Source organism: Rana temporaria, chromosome 4 (assembly GCF_905171775.1).
Source record: "Rana temporaria chromosome 4, aRanTem1.1, whole genome shotgun sequence".
NCBI classification, from domain to species: Eukaryota; Metazoa; Chordata; class Amphibia; order Anura; family Ranidae; genus Rana; species Rana temporaria.
In genome coordinates, this window is record NC_053492.1 from 1,847,002 (window position 1) to 1,872,441 (window position 25,440).

General features: G+C 47.0%; 1 protein-coding gene across 1 annotated transcript; it reads right to left on the reverse strand.

The window, feature by feature from the left end:
• Window positions 1-13,486: 13,486 nt before the first annotated feature.
• On the reverse strand, window positions 13,487-21,840 carry LOC120935214 (zinc finger protein OZF-like; the record flags this gene model as incomplete). The annotated part of the gene is made up of 3 exons (XM_040347381.1): window positions 21,474-21,840; window positions 21,015-21,154; window positions 13,487-14,440 (listed from the first exon to the last, which is right to left on the reverse strand). Coding segments are annotated over exons 1-3 (1,461 nt in total), but the record flags the coding sequence as incomplete, so codon positions are not given.
• Window positions 21,841-25,440: the final 3,600 nt, after the last annotated feature.

The window sequence follows — 25,440 nt, forward strand, 5'->3', positions numbered from 1 at the left end:
TGGCGTATCAATAACTATTTAATGCAAAATCCAGTTAATGCAACATTTCTTACCCAAAAAATTGGCTGATTTTTTCTCAAACAATGTAGGATCAGTGTCCGACCCGGCGGTATTGTGGAATGCTCACAAATCTTATATGCAAGGGTTTTTTATCCAGCTCGGATCACGAGCAAAAAAAAAGCAAATTCAAAGATTGGAAGAACTGACTGCCAAAATAGCAGATGCAGATTTTAAAAATAAAGCTACTCCATCACCTTACCTTCAATCCCAACTGTTTAAGCTACAGTAAGACATGATCTACGATCCCTGCTCCTTGAATCGTACGAGTTTAATCTAAGAAAACGAAAAGCTACCTCATATACTACCAATAATAAAGCAGGTAAAATTATGGCTAACTGTATCAGAGGTCATAGACTTAAAACTAGAATTGCCTATCTATATCACCCAACCTCCGGGGAAAAACTCATCAATCCCCAGTCCATTGCTGACGCCTTTAGTGCGTATTACAGTGACTTGTATAATCTCAAATTGGACGTTGACACTCACCAACCAACGCGTGAGGAAATTCAAGCTTTCCTCGATCATATTAAACTGCCTAGATTATCAGAAATCCATCTTGAGAAGTTAAACGCCCCCTTTACAGAAGCAGAGATTCTTAAAACCATAGATAGTCTGCATTCATCCAAATCTCCTGGCCCAGATGGGTACACTGGAGAATATTTTACATTTATTCAAAAGCTTACTAGCTCCACACTTGACAACATTGTACAACAACTCTGTCTCCTCCTCTTCTTTTCCAAGCGAAATGTTATTTGCCCTTGTAATTACGCTACCCAAACCTGGTAAAGAGCCCACCTCCCCTTCCAACTTTCGACCCATATCTTTGCTTAACGTTGATCTTAAATTATACGCCAAACTGATTGCAAATAGACTCGTTCACATTCTCCCCAAATTAATCCACATAGACCAAACTGGTTTTACAGAAAAACAAATAAAATCTGCGCTATCGAATGGAAAAGCAGCTACAAAAAAACGGTGAACAGTGGAAATCAACAGATAAAACAAAAAAAATCGAATAACTGATAAAAAAGAAGTCCAAATAAGTATAGTGAAAAAACTTAGTGAATGGGTGAACAAAGTGAATAGTTCCAAAACCAGATGTCTGATATAAACCAGAAAAAAAGGAGGAAAAATTCCAAATGTATATAGTGAAGAAAAACTTGATTGATGTGTGAACACAGTGAATAGTTCCAAATCAATGGTGATTTTCTCTTGAGCGTGATAAACCGGCCACCAATAAAGCAGAGGCTTACCAGATATATAGAACCCAAATGAGACTACGCCCAGAGGGTCAATCAAGCTGGATGTATACAAAGGCTGTATCAGGATAGGAATCAATCTTCATACGACAGCATTGCCAAGGTAAAGAAGATGTTCAATGGTATAAAATATTCACTCCCGAATGGTCAAACCATAAAACCGATGTACAGTATGGAGAGAGGTGAACAGAAGAGGCACATAGCATAATACCGTAGGAACTGGATATTTAATAATGGTTATAAACACTTACATGAAAGTGAAGATAAAAAAGCATATCAATCAATATGTCAATGGCAGCAGTGGAATCACCGACGTGTTTCACAAAAACTTACTTCGTCTGGAGTGTTACTTGCTTCAAACTGGTTTTACAAAAGGACGTCAAACTTCCGACGCTACCAGAAGACTGATAAATGTAATACATAGTGTGAATTTGACAGGAACGCCTTCTCTGCTTCTTTTGTTAGACGCAGAGAAGGCGTTCGACAGGGTTAATTGGAACTACCTGACTCTGACACTTCAAAAATTCAGATTTATGGGACCTATTCTTGACGCCATATTGGCCCTTACACCACTCCCACAGCACGAGTCTTCACTTCTAATCTTCTTTCTAAACCATTCCACATTTCCAACGTACCCGACAGGGCTGCCCATTATCCCCCCTGATTTTCAACATGATGATAGAACCCCTAGCTGAACATATCAGATAAAAAAACAAAATATCTGGAGTTACTATAGAAAACCAAGTCCATAAAATTAGTTTATTTGCTGTTGATGTGATCTTAATGTTAACCAGTCCCTTCTCTTCTCTACTGGAAGTCAAAAAAGTTTTTTATCCTGGTTTGGAAAGGTCTCATTCTACAAGGCGAATACCTTCAAATCATCCATTCTTGACATTGGAATTGACGCAGTGACTAGTAATTTACTTCAACACCAGTTTCCTTACATTTGGGTGGACACTAGTATCCCGTATTTAGGCATCCACCTCACCAGGACTACTAAATCATTATACGAATACAATTACATCACCCTTAGGAACAAGTTACAGACTGATCTTCACAAACTGAGTCAACACCAATTTTCTTGGTGGGGCAGACTATCTGCTTTCAAATTGATTCATCTTCCACAAGTTCTATACTTTTTATGGAATTTACCCATTCCTATTCCCGCTATTTTTTTTAAATCCATGCAATCACTTTTGTCCAGATTTGTCTGGAATGGGAAAAAATCCAGGTGTACTCATAACAAATTAAACATAGACTCTACGGGGGAGTAGGCTACATAGATTTCCAGGATTATTATTATGCCTCCATTTTGACACAAATGAAGGAATGGTTTAACTCTACTCCTACTACACAATATGGACTGTCAGAACCATTGACGTATCTCGGCATATAGCCTACATATATGGAAATAAAAAAGGAGTTACCGCGCTAGAGAACAGTCAAAAATTGCTACCAGAGCTGCAACAACACAGTGTCATACACACACAATATAATGGAGAAAGGGGAAAAGATGTTGCGCTAATAATTAATTAAATCTAAACAATAATTGATATGATAAAAAAATTAAAACCAGTAGACCCAAATTAATGGGAAGCTGTAAAGGAGGTTTAAAAAATAGTCCCAATGTATTCACAATAAATAAAGTTCATATGAAGGTGAACAAATAATAAAGGGCAAATAGGACAGCCACCACCACGATGTAATAAAGATTGGAGGCTTACCACAAGGCAAGCAGTAAGTGCTTGCGGCTGCAAACCCCAGCCAGGGCCTTTAAACAATCCTCACGGGGGGGGGGGGGGGGAGAAGAAAAAGGTTGGAACCCCCAATCGAATCCACGATTTGTTGTACCGTGTTGCAAAAGAAAACACTCAATGGTGAAGTATATCGTGAATCGAATGCACATAAAAGATATAAATAGTGACTTGAGAACCACCACCACCGACACCCTATGAATCGGAGGCTTACCAGAGCTTATAAAATAACCAGCATGTGGCTAAAACCCTAGCCTGGGCCTTTATGGGTCCTGGGATATACTGACAATCCTTGGTAATCCTCCGTGTTCAGCAAGTTCAGCAGGTATGTAAAAAGAGTAATGGAGCCCACATAGTGAAGTATATTAAGGCTAGACGTTTTAATAGATAAAATTAAACTTACAGAATCATAAGCAAATAAAGGCAGAGAGATAAGCCGGCCGGCTCGGAACAACGCCCGTCCACTCTGAACACCACGTCCTGCGTCAGCACGCTACCTTCCCGACGCGCGTTTCGTCATAAATTGACGTCATCTGGGGTGATATAGCCTACATATACCGTCAGAATATTTATTCTGAACTATAAAAATATTATTGTATTTTTGAAAATATGTAAATCTGTGCTTTGGGAGAAATACAATTTTCCTACAATACAAGATATCTAAAATTCTTTTATCCGTGCTATTTTGAGGACAAGCAATACAAATGAATATTTAAAATATATATATTTATTAACTAAAGAGTGTAAAATTAAAATCAGGTACAATTCGTGTTGCGGTACCTCTCTTCCCGAGCTCCAAAGTACACGAACCGCCGCTAACCGCCGAAGTGCAATAGGTTCCAACTGGCAACCCTCTCCATACACCATCCTTAGTGGCCAGTAACCCAATCCCCTCCAATAACGAGACCAAGCTCCATCATGAGGGTAAAACACGAACTGTTTACTGTGGGCTACCCGCCCGTATTTATGCAGGTCTCCCGCCTGGTGGACACTCCCCTAGGGGACCAGATGGGAGACTGAAATAACAGAACGACATGGGGACATTTCAAACATACATCCCCACCATTTCCCAGCATGCATCACAGTTTCTAACTTTATAACTGCCGAACATTTAATATATTTATGCAGGTCTCCCGCCTGGTGGACACTCCCCTAGGGGACCAGATGGGAGACTGAAATAACAGAACGACATGGGGACATTTCAAACATACATCCCCACCATTTCCCAGCATGCATCACAGTTTCTAACTTTATAACTGCCGAACATTTTATATTCATATAACGTATCCCCAGATAGCCTGGAACTGAGGGCATATTATTGGGGAATAGCAAGCAGACGAACACAATATGTCCAGTATACGGATGGGTCCGTCACATGGCCCCCTCCTTGTGGAACACTCCGGCAGACCCGGCTTGACCCTTTGGCGGGTCAACTTGGGGATGACCGGACGGAGAAGGCGTAGAGACATCTGTTTGCCGAGATAATCCATCCGCATTCCCGTTCTGCTTACCGGGTCGGTAGCTGATGGTGAAATTGTAAGGCTGTAGTGCCAGACTCCACCTCAGCAGTCTGCCATTGTCTCCTGAGACCCGGTTAAGCCAAACTAGGGGGTTGTGGTCCGTAATGAGGGAAAATTCTTGTCCGTATAAATAAGGACTCAATTTCTTTAGTGCCCAGACCAGGGCTAAACACTCCTTCTCCACTGCCGCATAACTCACTTCCCTGGGTAGTAGTTTTCTGCTGAGATACGCGACAGGGTGCTCCCCTCCATCTTCCCCGACCTGGCTTAGAACAGCCCCCAGTCCATACATGGAAGCATCGGTATGGACGAGAAAACGTTTGTTAGGCACTGGGGCAGCCAGGACAGGGGCATTCACTAGAGCTTGCTTCAGGGCCCGAAACGCGGCTTCACAAGCTGGCGACCACAGGACCTGCTTAGGTAAGTTTTTCTTAGTCAGGTCCGTCAAGGGCTTGGCCACCGTACTGTAGTCGGGGACAAAACGTTGGTAATACCCTGCCGTCCCCAAGAAGGCTAGCACTTGGGTCTTGGTGATAGGTGTGGGCCAGTTAGCTACCGCCTCGACCTTAGCTGGCTCTGTTTGCTGGGTCCCACATCCTACCCTGTGACCCAAGTACTGCACTTCTGCCATGCCTAAATGGCACTTATCTGGCTTCAAGGTCAGGCCCGCGGCCCGAATCTTGTCCAGCACCACCCCCACGTGGACTAAATGGTCTTCCCAAGTCTCGCTGTAGACCGCAATGTCATCCAGGTACGCACACGCGAAGTCCTGGAAGCCATCAAGGAGTCTATCCACCATACGCTGAAAGGTAGCCGGAGCATTCTTCATTCCAAATGGCATAACCTTAAACTGGTATAGGCCAAATGGGGTGACGAAGGCCGACTTAGGGATAGCATCCTCGGCCAGGGGGATCTGCCAATAACCCTTGCACAGGTCAATGGTGGTCAGGTAGCGCCCCCTGGCAATGCAGTCTAATAATTTGTCTACCCGGGGCATCGGGTACGCGTCAGTGGTGGTCCGTTCGTTGAGCCGCCTGTAATCTACGCAGAACCGGGTGGTCCCATCTTTCTTAGGCACCAGAACTACAGGCGAGGCCCAAGGGCTGTCTGACGGCTCGATAACCCCCAGCCGAGTCATCTCCTGTATCTCCGTCCGCATTTCCTCTCGGATTGCTTCAGGGATACGGTATGGGGGTTGTCGTAGGGGGTTCTGTCCGGGCGTCTCGACTTTGTGCATAGCTAGTGTGGTGTACCCGGGTTCTTGGGAGAACGTCGCCTGCTTCTCCCACAGAAGCTGTCTTGCCTGTACCTTCTTTGCTGGGTTTAACCGGTCTCCTAGCTGCACAAGGCTTGTAAGGTCCGTCTGGGGATTCCTCTCTAACAAGTCAGGTAAAGGTAAGTTCTCGGGGTCATCCGTAGCTGGGGCACAGACTGCCGCAACATCTTCTGGTCGCTCCTGATACTCCTTTAACATGTTCACATGAAAGGATCGCTGGATCCCTTCATCTGAACAGCTGGCTATAAGGTAGGTAGTATCACATATCTGCGCTAATACTTTATACGGCCCTGCCAAGATGCTTGCATCTTGTTTGCCTTCACAGGTTTGAGCACTAGAACCTTCTGCCCAACCTGGAAGACCCGCTGTCGGGCGCCCCGATCGTACCACCGCTTCTGTCTCCCCTGGGCCGCCTGGAGATTTTCCCTTACCATCAGGGATAGTTTCTCCATGCGGTCCCGGAGTTCCAGGACATATGGTACTATGGGGGTCCCTTCTTGCTCCGTCTCCCCCTCCCAGTGTCCTCTAATGAGATCTAGGGGTCCTCGGACCCTTCTCCCATAGAGTAACTCAAAGGGGGAGAACCCAGTAGATTCCTGGGGCACCTCTCTGTATGCAAATAGCAGATGAGGCAGGAATCGCTCCCAGTCTCTGCAAGTGTCAGTAAAGGTCCTCAGCATCTGTTTGAGGGTACCATTAAATCGCTCGCAGAGGCCGTTGGTCTGTGGGTGATACGGTGAGCTAAGCAGCGGTTTAATGCCGCACACCTTCCACAGTTGCTGGGTGAGCACAGCGGTAAACTGAGTTCCCTGATCAGAGAGAATCTTCTGAGGGAACCCGACCCTAGTGAATATCTTAACCAGGGCATCAGCTACTGTCTCTGCCTCGATATTAGACAGCGCTACTGCCTCTGGGTAACGTGTGGCATAGTCCACCACGGTAAGAATGTACTTCTTACCGGAGGGGCTAGCCCTGGCCAGTGGACCTACCAGGTCAACGACTATGCGGGAAAAGGGCTCCCCAATGATAGGCATCGACTGAAGCCTAGCTTTTGGGTGATCTCCCCGCTTTCCTACCCGTTGACAGGTGTCGCACGTGCTACAATACATCCGCACGTCTCGGTTCAAATTGGGCCAGAAAAAGTTTTGAGTGATCCTATGAGCTGTGCGGTGGGAGCCTAGATGGCCCGCTAACGGCACATCGTGCCCAATCCGTAAAATCTCCTGCCGGTACTTGGCAGGTACCACTAGCTGTCGCTTGTGCAGAGGGGTGCTCGGTTTTTGGGACGGTCTCGGGATCCTGTACAGCCTATCCCCCGCCCACTCGTAGTGCTCCCCATCTACTCCTTCCTCCCCTGAGTCGGCCCTGGCCCTGTACTTCGCTAACGTCGGGTCTTCCCTAGTCTCCCTTCCGTACATCTCTGGGGTATCCCAGCCTAAAGGGGCCGGATCTAACATACACGTCGGGGTAGAGGGTCTTACCTGGGTCGCAGCAGCAGGTGGGCCGGCTTCGGCGACACGGGTCTGGGCCCGGGTCGTGACAGCGTCTACTGCAGCGGGGCCCATGGGAGTATAGGCTGAAAGGAGGGGGGGCCAAGTCATTGCCAAGGAGGACATCGGCGGGTAAGTCTTTCATAACCCCCACGTTCACTTGTCTAGCGCCCACTCCCCAATCCAAATGTACCCGGGCAACGGGTAGTCGGAACACGGCACCTCCGGCTACTCGTACTGCGATCGTGTCCCCGGTATGTTGGTTCTCTGATACTAGGTGCTTCTGGAGTAAAGTCATGGTCGCACCGGTATCCCGTAGGCCACTGACCTCCTTCCCGTTGACCTTGACACACTGTCTGTGGTGCTGCCTGTTATCTCGGTGGGCCGCCTGAACGGGGTCGGCCTCATGCAGAATACCCCAGCATTCCTCTTCCTCCACACAGTGAGTTGCGGGGAGAGGTGGTCGTGGATTGGCCCCTGGGGGTCTCTTCCAGGACTGACTTTGGTTGGCATTGTTCATCGGGCACTCCGGTAGCTTGTGTCCCAGCTGATTGCATAGGTAGCACCGACTGGGTTGGGAGTATTCCCGAGAGTTAAACCGGGGTGAGCGGGGATACTGGGTTGACGGAGGGGGTGCTGAGGGCCGATTCATAGGGGGTTGGTAAATAGTAGCTGCTGGCTTGTATTCCACCCTGGCGGGAGCCTTGGTGGCTGAATTGTCCAATTTTCGGGCATCCGTATACTCATCCGCCAGGCGAGCTGCTTCATGGAGAGTGGAGGGTTTACGGTCCCTTACCCACTCTCTGACCCCTGTTGGTAATTTGTCGAAGCAATGTTCCAACAGAAACATCTGTAGCACCTCCTCTCCGGACACCGCCTGGCACCCCGCCATCCAGTGTGCGGCGGTGCGGTGCACCTTACATGCCCATTCAACGTAGGAGTCCCCAGTCGTTTTTACAGTGTCCCGGAACCTCCTTCGGTATGCCTCGGGTGTAATGGCATACCGGGAGAGTAGAGCTTTCCCGACGGCCACATAATCCCCGATCTCCTCATCAGGGATGGCCCGAAAAGCCTCACTGGCCCGGCCGGATAACTTGCCGGACAATATAGGGATCCAGTCCTCCAGGGGTACCTTGTGCAGGGCACATTGCCGCTCAAAATCAGCAAGGTACCCATCGATCTCTCCTTCTGTCTCACTGAAGGCTTTAAATGCTGCAAACGGCACCTTCTTTCTTTCCCCCGTGTCTGCTGTGACTGGGGCTGCTGCAGTGCCGCTTTGGCGTAGCAGGTTGGCCTCCACAGCGGCTTGGACTTGGGCGATAATTTCCGCAGATGGGTTGGGACCATAATGGGCCAGCCTAATTCTTACCGCCCGGTCAAATCTCTCTTCTTCGGGGGTTCTGTCGTCTGGGCTGGGTCCATTGGTTCCCTCTACTGCTGGTACTCCATCCATTTCCAGCAATAATGTGATAATGTCCCCCTTTTTGAGGTTACTGGCCTGTCCGCCTCTTTGCTCTAATAAATCCTTTAAGGTAGCTCTTCTCAGGTTTTGGTATTGCAATTCCATTTGGTCCTGGTTGTAGTGGTTTCTTTGGGCGCTGAGGTTCATCCCGTCGCTTGCCACCAGTTGTTGCGGTACCTCTCTTCCCGAGCTCCAAAGTACACGAACCGCCGAAGTGCAATAGGTTCCAACCGGCAACCCTCTCCATACACCGTCCTTAGTGGCCAGTAACCCAATCCCCTCCAATAACGAGACCAAGCTCCATCATGAGGGTAAAACACGAACTGTTTACTGTGGGCTACCCGCCCGTATTTATGCAGGTCTCCCGCCTGGTGGACACTCCCCTAGGGGACCAGATGGGAGACTGAAATAACAGAACGACATGGGGACATTTCAAACATACATCCCCACCATTTCCCAGCATGCATCACAGTTTCTAACTTTATAACTGCCGAACATTTTATATATTTATGCAGGTCTCCCGCCTGGTGGACACTCCCCTAGGGGACCAGATGGGAGACTGAAATAACAGAACGACATGGGGACATTTCAAACATACATCCCCACCATTTCCCAGCATGCATCACAGTTTCTAACTTTATAACTGCCGAACATTTTATATTCATATAACGTATCCCCAGATAGCCTGGAACTGAGGGCATATTATTGGGGAATAGCAAGCAGACGGACACAATATGTCCAGTATACGGATGGGTCCGTCACAATTCGTATTACAACAAATAATTGATATGCTTCTATAATCAGAAATAAGCAATGGTTGAATGTTTAGATAATATTTACATCATATGACAAGGCATATTCCTAGCTCTCATATTTAAATCATCTTGGCGTATTTAAAACCTTTTAGCTTTTAGTGACATAACCTTGACATTGTATTATCTCTTCTCAATAACAAACAGATCTCTTGCTACTGCTTCTTAAATATGTGTACATAACAAATGTTATGTTGTACACAAGCTCTTGTTAAATTTGGCGAGGATATATCTTCACATACGCCCTCACTCTAAAACCGATTTACCATCATTGGCACTTAGCTTTTCAAAGACAAACGTAATGCGTATGTCTTTAATATTTGGGATACAATTATCTCATGCTGCAATTAGACATAACCAACTCCCAAATTATATTTGCCAAGTATATTTACATGGTTTTAGTTGTGTGTATGTGAAAATCTCCAATTTACCAAAAAAGTAAATAATCAAGATTATACATTACATTAAGAGTTCTGCTTGAGAAGGGAAAGTCCTAATGAAAGACTCTTGAGAGCACCCCTACATGTTTGCGGTCAATCTCTGCCTTCCAGCTTCCCCCTTGGCGTTCTAGTGAATTGTGTAGACTCGGAATGTTTACATATCTTTAGCTCATACATCTGTTTAATTCTTAAGACAAGTGAAAACCTTTGAAGTATCTTTACAGGAGAACCTTTTGCTTCCCAGATATAGATTCTCAATGTCAAGTAATCTCACATTTGTGTATGTATATGTGCTTAACGAGTTATACTACATGAACTACTAATACACATATATTGTTATGGCATTATAAAGACACAATACTATTTAAGATATACAATTCCACCGGGATTGTGAATGAGCCCCTTTGGTCTCATAGTCAGAGACCACAGTATATTTTCTGTCATGCTGTGCAGGGCTTTTCATCTCCCATGAAACCAGAATTCCTCATCATTCTCTTATCTTATAAGTGTCAAACCCCCAGGATATATGATCTGGGAGATGGCACACCAAAGGTTTCTACACCCCCCCTGTAAGACATAAAGTCCTTCTAGTAACACAGCCTTATTCACAGGTTTAAGACACAAAATACCATCTCTTCTGCTAAACATAATATGAAACACTATGAAACATAAAATGTGTGATCTTATATGTATTCTTTTAACCCCAAATGTTCCGACAGGACCTATTGAATCCAGTTACTGCAAATACGGTCCAGCCAATCTATGGTTATTTGGAGCCATATTGGGAGTTAAAATCCCAACGCATTTGCCTCCCACAATAGTAATTTCCATTAAAACGTGGCTTACATTTTTGGCATCCACTAAACGCACGGATCCTTACGTTAATGTTAAGATCCCTTTCCAAGCATTGCACCTTATCATTGAACACGTTCCGATTGCTTCTTGGAGCGGAAGGGGCATCACTTATATACATGAGTTATACTTGAACGGTAGCCTTAAATCCTTCCAATCTGTACAGTCCGAATTTGACCTACCTCACACCAGCTACTTCCAATATGCATAGATAGTACATTATTTACAAAAATTGGGCAATTTATGTCAGTACATTCACTCATTGGCTTGGGCCTTCTTGACCTCTCCAGTGCAACAGAAAAAAGGCATTTCCTTATTTTATAATCTGTTACAACAAAAGCGTATTTTCACTAAATCTTCTTCCCATCAACTTTGGGAAAGAGACCTACAGTGTTCTTTTACAGATGACCAATGGCACATGGCTTGTAAAGCCAATCAATCTGCTTCTAAATGCACCTCCCTATGGGAATTATCAACCAAAATTACCCTGCGTTGGTATCTTACACCAGTGGTAATGTCCAAATTCGATTCCCAAACCCCTAACACATGTTGGAGGCTATGCCACGCCAAAGGAGACATATTGAATATATTGTGGAGTTGCCTCAAACTCACCACCTATTGGGCAAAAATGTTCACTATAATTTCTGACTTGACGCAGGTAACACCTGATCCAGCCTTAGCACTACTATCTCTGGGGATTGACAAATTCCCAGCCAATCTACGAAGAACTATAACTCACTTACTCTTGGCGGCTAGACTATCGATCACGAGAAAGTGGAAAGACTCTAATCCGCCATCTCCCAATGATGCTATTGACCTGACCAACCTTCATAACATGTATGAGAACATTTTAGCATCATCCCTAGATTCTCTACATACATATACGATCCACTGGGCTCCATGGAATCTCTGGTATGATAACTTGGCATGATTTACTTTACTTTATTTATTTCACTTATTTGTTTATAGAATAGTTACTACTCATTAAAGGGGAGGACACCTCCTGGACACTACGAGTCCCCTTGGGGGTGTTCGGGAGGATTGAGTCCTCCAATTTACTTTTGTTGTTGCAATTTTGAATTAACTCTACAATTCTCTAGGAGTTTTTCTATCATATGTACGAATGTTTGCTGTGTTCATTTTATCTGGAAAGCAAAAGACAATCCGCGCTATACCCCTAGAAGGTGATAATAAACAATATGTGAATACGTAGTGAAAAATTAAAATGTGACAGTGCTGCACCTCAAAAGAAGCCTAATATTGGGCTCCAAACAACATATATAACAAGGGAAAAAAGTGCGCTACTGAATGTACAATACAACGTGACTAATAAGTGGGCGAAATGTCCCTGGAAAAAAAAGGCTGAACAAAGTCCTATCCAGGAGACATCTAAGGGTTAATTCACAGAACTTTGACTCTTCTCAATGAGTACTGCTGCAGATGAATTGGCTGGTAGAAAACATCAATCCTGATGCATCAAGAAAAGGATGGCCGCTTACCAGAAAGTTGGACCCACTAGGGGTCAGTCGGGCACTCAGTGGAGATGTCGATCACTGCATCCAGGTGACTGTTCCAGTGCTACCTTCTCCAGGACACTCAGGAACCAGGACGTTGAATTCCCCACCTAGTGGAGCCTAGCATCGCTGACGTCACCACGCTCACCAGCTGATTGGTCTGCACCGAAGCTGGATGTCACTACACACACGCTTTTTTCAATCTCAAGGATTTTTAAGTGTGCAGTGTGTTTGAACTGTTTTAAAGTTGATGTCAGTATGTCACTAACTGAATAAACGCCACCTTTTAATGGAAACCACTGCAATGTCTCCCGGATAGGACTTTGTTCAGCCTTTTTTTTTTTCAGGGACATTTCACCCACTTATTAGTCACATTGTATTGTACATTCAGTAGCGCACTTTTTTCCTTTGTTATATGTGTTCATTTTATCTACCTGCCACTTTATCTATGTACTCGCAAATGTATACTATTTCACCTTATGTATAATGTACCACACTGTCTTATTATCTACTACTGTATAACTTTAAAATTATTAATAAAAATCTATTGTAACAGATAAAATATTTGCGCTGTAGGGTGTGTGACAGAAATTGAAAATAAATAATGAAATTACAAAGTGACTGGTGAGGATAATACAGCAGTATTATCCTCACCAGTCACTTTGTAATTTCATTATTAGCGCAAATATTTTATCTGTTACATTTGCTTCACCTTAGTCTATCGAGGTAGACCTTTATATTTGCAGCAGTATTTCTAGTTTGCCCTCTGTCCCCCTTCCCTTCACTTTTTAGACAGCGCAGGAGTTCACTTTATCCAATAAAAATCTATTGAATTAAAAAAAGATCAGCCATGGAGTATATCTGAGGTGTATATCAGGGTGTGCTTCTTCCCCACATGAGAGCTGTGATGTCAAGCAACATTCATATACAAGACATTTCCCACACTCACTAATACACCTTGAGGGTTGTGTGGGATCCCTAATGTACAGGAAGACAGGACTTCAGTGAGGAACATTTCCCTCACTCAAGACAGGAATACGACTTCTCCCCCGTGTGAGATCTCTGATGTCTATAAAGATGGGACTTCCGTGAAAAACATTTCCTGCACTCAGGACAGGAATACGGCTTCTCCCCCGTGTGAGATCTCTGATGTATGTAAAGATTGGACTTCCGTGAGAAACATTTCCCGCACTCAGGACATGAATGCGGCTTCTCCCCCATGTGAGATCTCTCATGTGTGTAAAGATGGGACCTATCTGAAAAACATTTCCCACACTCAGGACAGGAATACGGCTTCTCCCCCGTGTGAGATCTCTGATGTGTGGAAAGACTAACCTTCTGTGAAAAACATTTCCCGCACTCAGGACAGGAATACGGCTTCTGCCCTGTGTGAGATCTCTCATGTGTGTAAAGATGGGACTTTTCTGAAAAACATTTCCCGCACTCAGGACAGGAATGCGGCTTCTCCCCCGTGTGAGATCTCTGATGTCTGGAAAGACTAGCCTTCAATGAAAAACATTTACCACACTCTGGACAGAAACATGGCTTTTCCCCCGTGTGAGATCGCTGATGTATGGAAAGATAGGACTTCTGTGAAAAACATTTCCCACACTCAGGACAGGAATACGGCTTCTCCCCCGTGTGAGATCTCTGATGTGTGGAAAGATAGGACTTCTGTGAAAAACATTTCCTGCACTCAGGACAGGAATATGGATTCTGCCCCGTGTGAGATCTCTGATGTCTATAAAGATGGAACTTCCTTGAGAAACATTTCCCGCACTCAGGACAGGAATGTGGCTTCTCCCCTGTGTGAGATCTCTGATGTCTGTAAAGACTGGACTTCCGTGAAAAACATTTCCCGCACTCAGGACAGGAATACGGCTTCTCCCCTGTGTGAGACATTTTATGAATATTAAGATTGGATTTAGAAGAAAAACACTTCCCGCACTCAGTACAGGAAAACCTCTTCTCTGTTGGAAGGACGGCACCGTCCCTCACAGTCTGAGGTTCCTCAGGATAAGAGGAATACGATGGTCCATCTACACTGTGTGGTGCCGGATGGACATTTGAGGTAGTCAGGTTTTCTCCTGGACTATACTGTGTGATGTCCTCATCTTCTACTTCACAGTCTGGAGACAAAGTGAGACAATCCTCTGAGGTTTTCCTCATCTCCCATCCATCTACTAAAATAGAAATACAAAGATTATTACTAGACATGAGCTGATTGGTTCCCCTAAACCAGGACTCCGCCCACATCAGGCAGCTTTGTCACTGAGGATCTTATAATTCCCCCCTCAAGGTAACTAGTAAATGGCTCCTCTGATCTCCTACCAGATCATTTCTTTATTCATGGACCTTAGTCAGAGAGTGAGGAAACAACGAGAACTGTCTTATATAGGAGTGACAGTGATGAGGGGATTATAGGACGAGTGTCCCCTCCCCCTCTATCACTCATTGCCATCTTCCCAACACAAGAAGTCCTGCACTTCCTTATTTAGTCCATGATTTAGTCATGAATAACAGAGAGTGAGGATGGGGCGAGAAAAACCAAGATGAAGACTGGACTGATCCTGAAGACCTCCATCATTGGGTTATTGACTCCTCCCCCATTATGACATTCTGTTTAAGGTTCCAAAATTTTAGAATGTGATCACATTATTATCACCATGTAAAAGTCTGTGCTCCAATCAAATCATCAGATATAAAATGTCCAGCTGGTAGAAAATGGGTGTAACAAAAGAGAATACGTATTGGGCTAGATTCAGAAAGATCAGCGGATCTTTCTGCTGGCGTAACGTATCTCAGATACGTTACGCCACCCTAACTTTGGGCGCAAGTTCCGTATGCAGAAAGAACTTGTGCCCTTAGTTACGGCGGCGTAACGTATGTGTGGCGGCGTAAGCCTGCCTAATTCAAATGGAGATGTTGGGGGCGTGTTTTATTTAAATTTTTACTTGACCCCGCGTATTTGATGTTTTTTTCTGAACGGCGCATGCTCGAAGTTACGCCGCAAAGCCGCATTGTTATCGACGTGAACGTAACTTACGCAAAGCCCTATTCGCGAACGACTTGCGCAAACGACATAACATTTTCAAAACTCGGTGCGGGAACGACGTCCATAATTAACATTAGCTACGCCTCATATAGCAGGGGTAACTATACGCCGGAAAAAGCCTAACGCAAACGACGTAAAAAAATAGCATATTCCTCGCGTAACTATACGGAAGCGCCACCTAGCGGCCAGCGTTATTATGCAGCCTAAGATACGACGGTGTAAGACACTTACACCAGTCGGATCTTAGGGATATCTATGCGTAACTGATTCTCTGAATCAGGCGCATAGATACGACGGCCGGCACTCAGAGATACGACGGCGTATCAGGAGATACGACGGCGTATCTCCTATCTGAATCCGGCCCATTATGTGTATGTATAGCAGTGGGTAGAGAGCAGAAGTCCAGAATTCAGGACTATGTTGTGGCTTATACAACATATTGTATAAGCCACAACAGATAGGACTATATAGTATCAGAATGATGTAAAGTACAATATAGAGTATATAGTGCAGGGGTCAGGAGTATATAATTGTTTTAATTTATTTTTTTGAAAAGCCCATGGCGTGTGAAACACAGCCAAAAACTCCACCCCGTGTCAAAAAAAGTGCACACACATAAAGAGTGACACAAAACGTGCAACAGGTGTTTACACTGTCCTCCACTAGAAAGGACCTTACCCTGATCCCCCGGGGCGTTAGGCTCCAGACGGGGACTGAGGTACTTCACTTGGTCCATCTGGCTGAAAACAGACAGACCCCGTTCCCTGGAAGGTCTTCCGAAGCAGAAGGCCATGTCCACCCACTCCCAAGACGTTCAGGGCAGGCCCGAGGACCCACACCCTACTAATCACACTGTGAAAAACGTGTAAGACAACCAACAAAAGAATACAATAAAGTGACGCACACAGGGGTTAAATAAAAAGAAAGTGGGGGAGAAGGAAGATGAGGGAGAGTGAAAGTGACCATCGTGCAATACGATGGCCGGCCCTCTGGCCCGGTTTTAAAAATTCCTCTGGTCCCAGCCCTAGAGGCAGGTGTGAAAAAAGTGTGTTGTGGTGACGTAACCAAGGTGCCACACTCGAAGTGCCCTCTCAAACACTTGTGCAAGTACGGCACCCCTGGACTGCCACTCCAGGGGCACAATCACCATGGGCTTTTCTCTCAGGGGTCAGGAGTATATAATGTACAAAATAAATTATACAGTGTAAGGGTCAGGACTCATAATATTGGTATTCAGTAATCAGTGTAAGATTAAATGTTTACTTGAGACAAGTTGCAGAGATCTCACACCGCTGCCTCCCATCTCCTGAGACTGAATACATTGTTTCTATTGGCCAGATTCAAGTAGAGCGCCGCATCTTTAAGGCGGCGTAGCGTATGGTATTTACGCTACGCCGCTTAAGTCAGAGAGGCAAGTACTGTATTCACAAAGTACTTGCCTCCTAACTTACGGCGGCGTAGCGTAAATGTGGCCGGCGTAAGCGCGCCTAATTCAAATGAGGATGGGGGCGTGTTTTATGTAAATTACTCATGACCCGACGTGATTGACGTTTTTTACGAACGGCGCATGCGCCGTCCGTGTACATTGCTCCAAAGTACGCCGCAAGGACGTATTGGTTTCGACGTGGACGTAAATTACGTCCAGCCCCATTCATGGACGACTTACGCAAACAACGTAAAATTTTCAAATTTCGATGCGGGAACGACGGCCATACTTAACATTGACTATGCCTCCTAGGGGGCAGCTTAATCTTAACGCGGCGTATCTCTTACGTAAACGGCGTATCTTTACCGTAACGGGCGCACGTACGTTCGTGAAATCTAGGGATTTACATATTCTACGCCGAACTCAACGGAAGCACCACCTAGCGGCCAGCCTAAATATTGCATCCTAAGATACGACGGCGCAGGCTGTCGTATCTTAGCTAGGTTTCAGTGTATCTCAGTTTGAGAATACACTTAAACTTACGACGGCGCAGATTCAGAGTTACATCGGCGTATCTACCGATACGCCGGCGTAAATCTTTCTGAATCCAGCTATATGTGTTTATCAGATGATGGGGGATCTAGGTGGAGCCCCCGTACTGCTCTCTCCTTTACAATAAAGTCTCCTCTTACCCGGTGATGTGAGGGGCGGCTGATTGTCCATCATGACGTCCTTGTAGAGATACTTGTGTCCTTCTAAATACTCCCCCTCCTCCATGGAGAAATAGACAGTGACATCCTGACACCTTATAGGAACCTGAAACACACAATGATACAGTCACCATCCAGACACACCCCTTGTCTGTTACTGGATAATGTCCCAGAATTCCCAGAATCCTCCTCACCTCTCCTGTCAGCAGCTCCATCATCTTCTTGGTGACTTCTAGAATCTTCTGTATGTTGAGTCTTGTAGGGATCGGGGATGGAGGTGGGGGGATGGTGATGGGATTCTGGATTCTCGGGGATCTTCTCCTTCTTGTCTCATTCTCTGTAGATTTCTTCATTATTACTGTACAGTTCTGTGTTATACAAGGATAAATATCATGGCATGTTAAGGACCGATCCTAGTGACACATTACCCACTATCTCTATGACCCCAAACCTCTAATACCTTACCCCACAAACCCCAATGATACAAGGGACCATATTGTGGAGTAAAATTGGCCTTCCGGCCTTTTTTATTTAACCATTTCAAAATTTAACATAAATAACTGTTTAAATAACTTTATACATATTTCCAATACTTGGTGGTCTAGAAGACCACCCCTCTCAACTTGGCCCCTTGGGAAAACAATTATTACCTAGGCCTCAGTGCAAGACACCGACTCAGAGGCAGTACAACCGTCCGCAGTGACCTAACATTTTAACCCCTTCCTGGTTAACCCTCGTTAACCGAAAGGTACCCAATAACCACCATACCACCTATGGGTACAACCTTTTACCTACCCCAACTTCCAGCCTTTCCTCGTCTTCCATAGACCCAACACTGCCACAGCTCACAAGGGTAAAGCCTTATCCTTGCGAGCACCTCCAAACCCTCAGGGCCCTCTGGATTCCCTCCTGCAATCCCAGAGCCCACAGATCAATGCCCACGTCATTGAGGTGAATCCCATCCCTCCGCAGATACCACCAGGTATTCACCTCCAGCTCCCTGTGGCGAACCACCAAACCACCGTTGCGAATAAAGAACCTCCCCACCTCCTTGTTAACCTTTACCCGAGCCTTATTAACCTTCTCCACCGACCAAGCCCACCTCCAAGCCGTTCTGCCCACCATGACGGACCAAATAATAAGCATCCCCGGGAACAAAGAGCGTAGCCTGAGGAAATCGTACTTCATGTCCCTTATCAATTGGTGCATAGACCTGGCCCCCATGTCATTACCTCCCGCATGGAGTACCAAGACATCGGGTGCTCTGTCCAGGCGCACAAAGTTTTGCCCGGTACCCCAATCCATCTGACCTGAGCTTCTCGTAAGGGGATACCTAGCTGCCCCTCATTGGGCCGTTCATCAGCCCGTCTGGCCCCCCAAAAAACTTATGAGTGGCCAAGGATCCAAACCAGGCTGCTCTAACCACCTGAAAAAACATCAAACAGAACACACATCAAACTTCTCGAGGACCCCCCCTCTTTTTTTTTTAATACAAAGAACCTGTAAAACCAATGAACTCCCAACTACTCATGCAGTAAATGTGGACGAATGTAGATCCTACATCTATCCGAGTCCCATCGCCCGATCCTTTTAACCATGTCTGCATTCAACCCAGCCCGAGCGGCTTCCGTAGCGGCCCCGATCTGGAATGAATGCGCAGCATAATCTTTTGGGTCATACCCTGCCACCACCAAACATTTTCTAAACACAGCTACAAACTGGAATCTCGACAACGCCGACCCATAAAAAAGGACCCAGTTCGTCCAGGACGCATGGAACGAAAGAAAAAAACGTCTGAAAAACGTACGGTGTCATGCAGAGTCCCTCAGGGATCTCCCTTATCGCCCGTATTGTTTAATATCTTTTTTCGCCCCCTCTTTGAAATCATCAGTAACCAGAAGTTACTTTACCACTCCTATGCAGACGACACACAACTGTATTTCCGCATCTGCAACAAAAAGGATCATTCTCTTGGACTAGAGAAATGCCTCACTCTAATAGATAACTGGATGACAAACAGTTATCTTAAACTCAATGGTTCGAAAACAGAACTTCTCCTGTTTTACGCTAACCGGAAAAATCACCCCGCATCAACATGGACTCCGAGACCAATTCTGGTTAAAACTATCACCCCTAGCACCAAAGTCAAAAGTCTCTGAGTCCTTTTCGATACCTACATGACAATGGATGCACAAATAGGGTCAGTAGTCAGTGGATCCCACCATCTGCTGCGCCTACTACGCAGACTCACGCCCTTTATCCCGAAAGAGGACATTGCAGTCGGGGTGGGAACAATCATCAATTCCAGACTTGACTACGCAAATGCCCTCTATCTAGGACTCCCCAAATTCCAAATCACTCGTCTGCAAGTCGTTCAAAATACGGCCGCTCGACTAGTGACCGGAAAAAAACATGGGAATCAATCTCACCTTCACTGAGATCCCTTCATTGGTTGCCAGTAAAAGACAGAATCACTTTCAAGGAACTCTGTCTAATACATAAGTGTATTCAAGGCAACGCCCCCCAATATCTATGCGAAAAAATAAAAGCCCATAACCCCAATCGCATTCTGTGATCCACCAATCAAAACCTCCTCCAGATACCCAAAGCCAGATACAAGTCCAAAGGAGATCGAAGATTTGCAGTCCAAGGACCCCGCCTGTGGAATGCACTACCAACCACCATCCGACTGGAGTCGGACCACTTGGCCTTCAGGAGAAAGATTAAAACCCATCTCTTCTGAGGTCAAGGGGTTCATTACCCATGAAATGGATACAACGCCCAGAGGCGATTCAGTTCGCATGGGTTGCGCTTTACAAGTCTCTCTCTCTCTCGCCCATACAGGACAGATTTCTGCTCCCGGAACGCTAAACATCTGGAGCCGCATGCCCTTACCCCCCTGGTCCGTTTTTGACCTACGCACCCAAACTCCCACCGCTCCCTCCAAACACTCCACATCCTGAACCAACAGACCGCCTTGCTCCCCTTTCGAAGGACTGACCAGTTCACCCACCCTCAGCGCCCCGAAAAAAGCCAGCGCAAAAGCGGCCTTGAAAGGTGCACACTCGTACACCGACGAGCATACTGAGTGTAAATGCAGAAACTGGTTCTGCAGCATACCAAACGAAACTGGCCTACGTTGATCCTTAACCTTGCGACCCTTCCTGTACCCCTTTACCACCTGCTTTACCCAAAATTCCTTAGTATAGTCCCTTACCCCGTGCCACTTAAAGAAGTCAAACCTGCCATCAACCGATCGATCGCAGATACCGAGACCCCTTGCTCCATCTTCAAGGTAAGAAAATACAGCACAGCGATACCAGCCTTGTGCCCAACCGGGGCAATCCCCAGTCCCTGAGCCAAAGCTATCCATTCCCGCCATACCTTTGAGTAGGCATTCCATGTAGCCTCACTCACCGACCGCTGGATCCACCGTGCTGCACTGTCAAAGCAATGTTCCACATCCAGTCGGGACAGGGAACTCAGTGTAGCTCCACTGTTGGTGCCAACTCCTGGAACCTGTCCTACTGAAAACGAGACAAAGCGTCAACCAAAGTGTTCTCGACCCCCGGAAGGTGTACGGCATAAATGAATACATTCAAGTGTAAGCATCGCAGCACTAAATGACGCAGTAAACTCACCACTGATGGGGATGCCGCCAAAATGCGATTCACTACCTGCACCACCCCCAAGTTGTCGCAATTGAAATGCACTTTCGAATTCCGAAAAGACTCTCCCCACAGCTCGAGCGCTACTACGATCGGGAACAGTTCCAGGAGTACCAAGTTCTTCAAGAACCCCACCTCCTTCCACGTGTTTGGCCAGGACTCCGCGCTCAGTTACCTTGGCAAAACGATCCATACCCCGTAGAGCCCGCAGCATCCGTAAACAGCGCCAAGTCGAAGTTGCTAACAGGCCCAGACATCCACAAAGCTTGTCCATTAAAGGACTCCAAAAACTCGTGCCAGACCCTCAAGTCAGCCCTGTGTTCACCATTGAGACTCACAAAATGAGTCGGAGTCCGCACGCCAGCTGTCACTCCCGACAACCTGCGGCAAAACACCCTACCCATGGGGATTATCCTGCAGGCGAAGTTTAACTTACCTAGCAGCGACTGCATCTTGCGCAGTTGAATCTTCCACAGCCCAATAATCCCCCGTACTTCCTCCTTCAAAGCCTCCAGCTTATCCTCCGGGAGTCGACACTCCATCCACAGTCCAACACAATGCCCAAGAAAACAATGGACGTCGTGCGGCCTTCCGTCTTTTTGGGTGCTAAGGGGACCCCGAAACGATCCGTCACATACTGCAACGTGCCTAACAAGACTGAGCATGCATTCGACCCCGGAGGGCCCACGCACAAGAAATCATCCAGGTAATGGATAATCGAGCTGAGCCCCGAAGCGTCGCGCACTACCCACTCCAAAAAGGAGCTGAAGGTCTCAAACAATGTGCAAGAGATGGAGCAACCCATGGGCAAACAACGATCCACATAGTATGCCCCATCCCAAGTGCATCCCAACAACTGAAAAGCTGACAACACATCTGAGGGCGCCCCACCCACACCTTCGCAGCCACGAAACCGCAGCGTCGAATGACATGTAAGACACTTTACACTCCTCTGGCGCGATGGCATCGTTAACCAAACCGCCCTTTGGGAGAGACAGGTGGTGTATCAAGCAAAACTTGCCCGGTTCCTTCTTGGGAACCACCCCCAGTGGGGAAACCACCAAGTCCCTAAACGGAGCCGTTGTAAACGGCCCAGCCATCCTCCCAAAATGCACCTCCTTGGCCAGTTTCTCCGAAACCACTGAAGGATGCAGTAAGGCAGACCTCAAATTCTTTGCCTCTGGGGGAATAACTGAAATTGAACAGGGGATTCGAAAACCGCTAGCAAAGCCCTCCTCCAGCAACCTTGCCGTGCGCCTATCAGGATATCTATTGAGGAAGGGCAGCATCCTTCCCACCCGAACCGCAGTCATTCCCCTTACCCGCAGACTCTCCGGGACGGTTCTTGCCACGCTTGAAACACTTGGACAGAGCGTGGTTACCTCCGCATCCTGAACATGTGTGTTTGAAGCGGCAGTTTGTGCCATACTTGCACGTTCCTTCATTAACCTCTTCCATACCGGGCAGTTATACACCCTTCCATACCAGGCCTATTCTGGCACTTCTCTCCTACATGTACAAATCATAATTTTTTTGCTAGAAAATTACGCAGAACCCCCAAACATTATATATGTTTTTTTAGCAGACACCCTAGGGAATAAAACGACGGTCATTGAAACCTTTTATCTTGCACGGTATTTGCGCAATAATTTTTCAAACGCCTTTTTTTGGGAAAAAAATTGTTTCATGAATTAAAAAAAATTTAAAACAGTAAAGTTAGCCCAATTTTTTTGTAAAATATGAAATATGATGTTACACCAAGTAAATAGATACCTAACATGTCACGCTTTAAAATTGCGCACACTCATGGAATGGCGCCAAACTTCGGTACTTAAAAATCTCCATAGGCAACGATTTGAAATTTTTTACAGGTTACCAGTTTAGATTTACAGAGGAGATCTAGTGCTAGAATTGTTGCTGGCACTCTAACGCACGCGGCGATACCTCACATATGTGGTTTAAACGGCGTTTACATATGTCGGCGGGACTTGCGTGTGCGTTCGCTTCTGCGCGCAAGCTACCGGGGACAGGGGCGTTAAAAAAATAAATTTTTATTTCTTTTTTTTTTTATATATTTATTTCTTTTTTTACACTTTTTTTTTTAATTATTTTTTTTTTTTTTATCACTTTTATTCCTATTACAAGGAATGTAAACATCCCTTGTAATAGGAATGTGTGTGACAGGTACTCTTTATGGAGAGATGCGGGGTCAATAAGAAAGCATGCAAAGGCTGGAAAGCATGAAATCGGTGAAAAAAAATTCACCGATCTCATGCTTGTGGTTGCTTAGCAGCCGCAATCGCGGCTTTGTTTACTTACGGGGACCCGGGCGTGACGTCATCACATCGCGCCCGGGTCCTCCGACGGTCATAGAGATGACTGGTGACCATCTGGTCACCAGTCATCTCTATGCTTCCTGCGAGCGCCGGACGATTCGTTCTCCGGGCCCCCGATGGCACGGGAGAGCCCGGAGAAGCACCGGATGGCGGCGGGAGGGGGGGATGTCCCCTCCCGCCGCCTGTAAGAACGATCTAGCGGCGGAACCGCCGCTATGATCGTTCTTACGTTGTGCAGAATCGCCGGCAGTTTAGAAGGATATCTGAATGATGCCTCTAGCTGCAGGCATCATTCAGATATCCACCCGGGAAGCCCAGGACGTCATATGACGTCCACTCTGAACGGCAGAAGTTCTTTGTGGACGTCATTTTACTATGGGCCGGTAGGGAAGTGGTTAAATTGCCAGCAAAAGCCTCATCGTTTGTCGGTCGGTTGTCCCGAGGCAGATGTACCTCCAACCCCCCCCTGAAAAAACTGCTGCGGGACCCGCGCCGTCGTCATCAATGTCATCCACAGGTTGATCCCAATGCAGAGTAGGTCTGAAGGCCATCCGTTGCCAGAACTGCTCGTCATACCGCAACCACGCCGTTCCTCCATACGTCCGGTATGCCGCACTAATGGCCTCTAAATAAATGAACAAACCCGAACAGTGTTCTGGAGCTTTCTCCCCTCTTTTTCCTCTCCTCTGGCTTCAACCTGTCCAGATTGAACTTCTCAAGGGGGAGCAATGTGAAAATTTCAACATACTCCCCCTTCCAAATCTTCTCCCTAACCTACGGCTTTAGATGAGCCCCCAGGGTGGCCTCGAAGCAAATGTACATTTCACTTTTTGCCGTGTCTGCCAGCCTGAAGGTCTCCTTTTTGCTTGCTGCGTCAGGAGCACTCCCAGGCGCAGATGCCCTCGTCCCACCTGAAGATGCAACCCCAGTCGTTGCTGCCACATCCGCACTCGAAACTGCCGGTACTACCACAGCTACCGCAGGCCCCCCCACTGTCTGAGCGGACCACCCCGTGGGGACCATGCCACCGCGGAAGAAGGTGCACTACCGGCGCCCGGGTCGAACCTCCTGACAAGATCCCGCAACCCGGCCCATAAATCCTGTGACTCCGCTCCAACCACCTGCCCCCCCAAGGCCGTACCTCCCGCTGCCTGAGCCCTGTCCTTCCCGGGCCCGCCCCGTCACTACCCTGCACCAACAAATCCTGCAACAATCCACATATAGTAGAGGAAGAATTGGACTTACCGGGCTGCCCTGGACTGGGTCCATGCGCCGCCAGACTGGAATCCACCACTGACTGATGTCCCGGATCATTTCCACTCTCCGACCCGGACAGCTCCCCTTCCGACCTTTTAGCACTCCCAGCTGGCGAGACATCCCTTGCTTGCACCCCAGTCAGACGTGAGCTGGTTGCCGATGGCCTGTGTTGCACTGCACTCCGACCCCTCTGTGCCGAAACACCAGACCCGCTTGCGACCTCCACGACGAACTCCGGGTTTGCCCCCTGGCCCGGGCTTCCACTGTGCGACCACTCCCTTCACCCTCGTCGTCCCCGTGCTCCACACCGACCTTCCTTCTTACGCTGCCGGACCCCTGGCCGCCACAGATAGTTGGCCCCTGGCCCGCGGGCTGGAACCTTCTCGCGGGGCCGCTAAACTGCCACGATCGTCCCCCGAAGCCTCGGCCACTCTGTCCGGGCATCTCCGTCAGGCAGGAGGGGAAGGCCCAGGGGACCCACTTGACCCCCCCACCGCTGAGCTCCGTCCGCGACACGGATTCCTCCCACCCCCCCCACCCCGCAGGCCC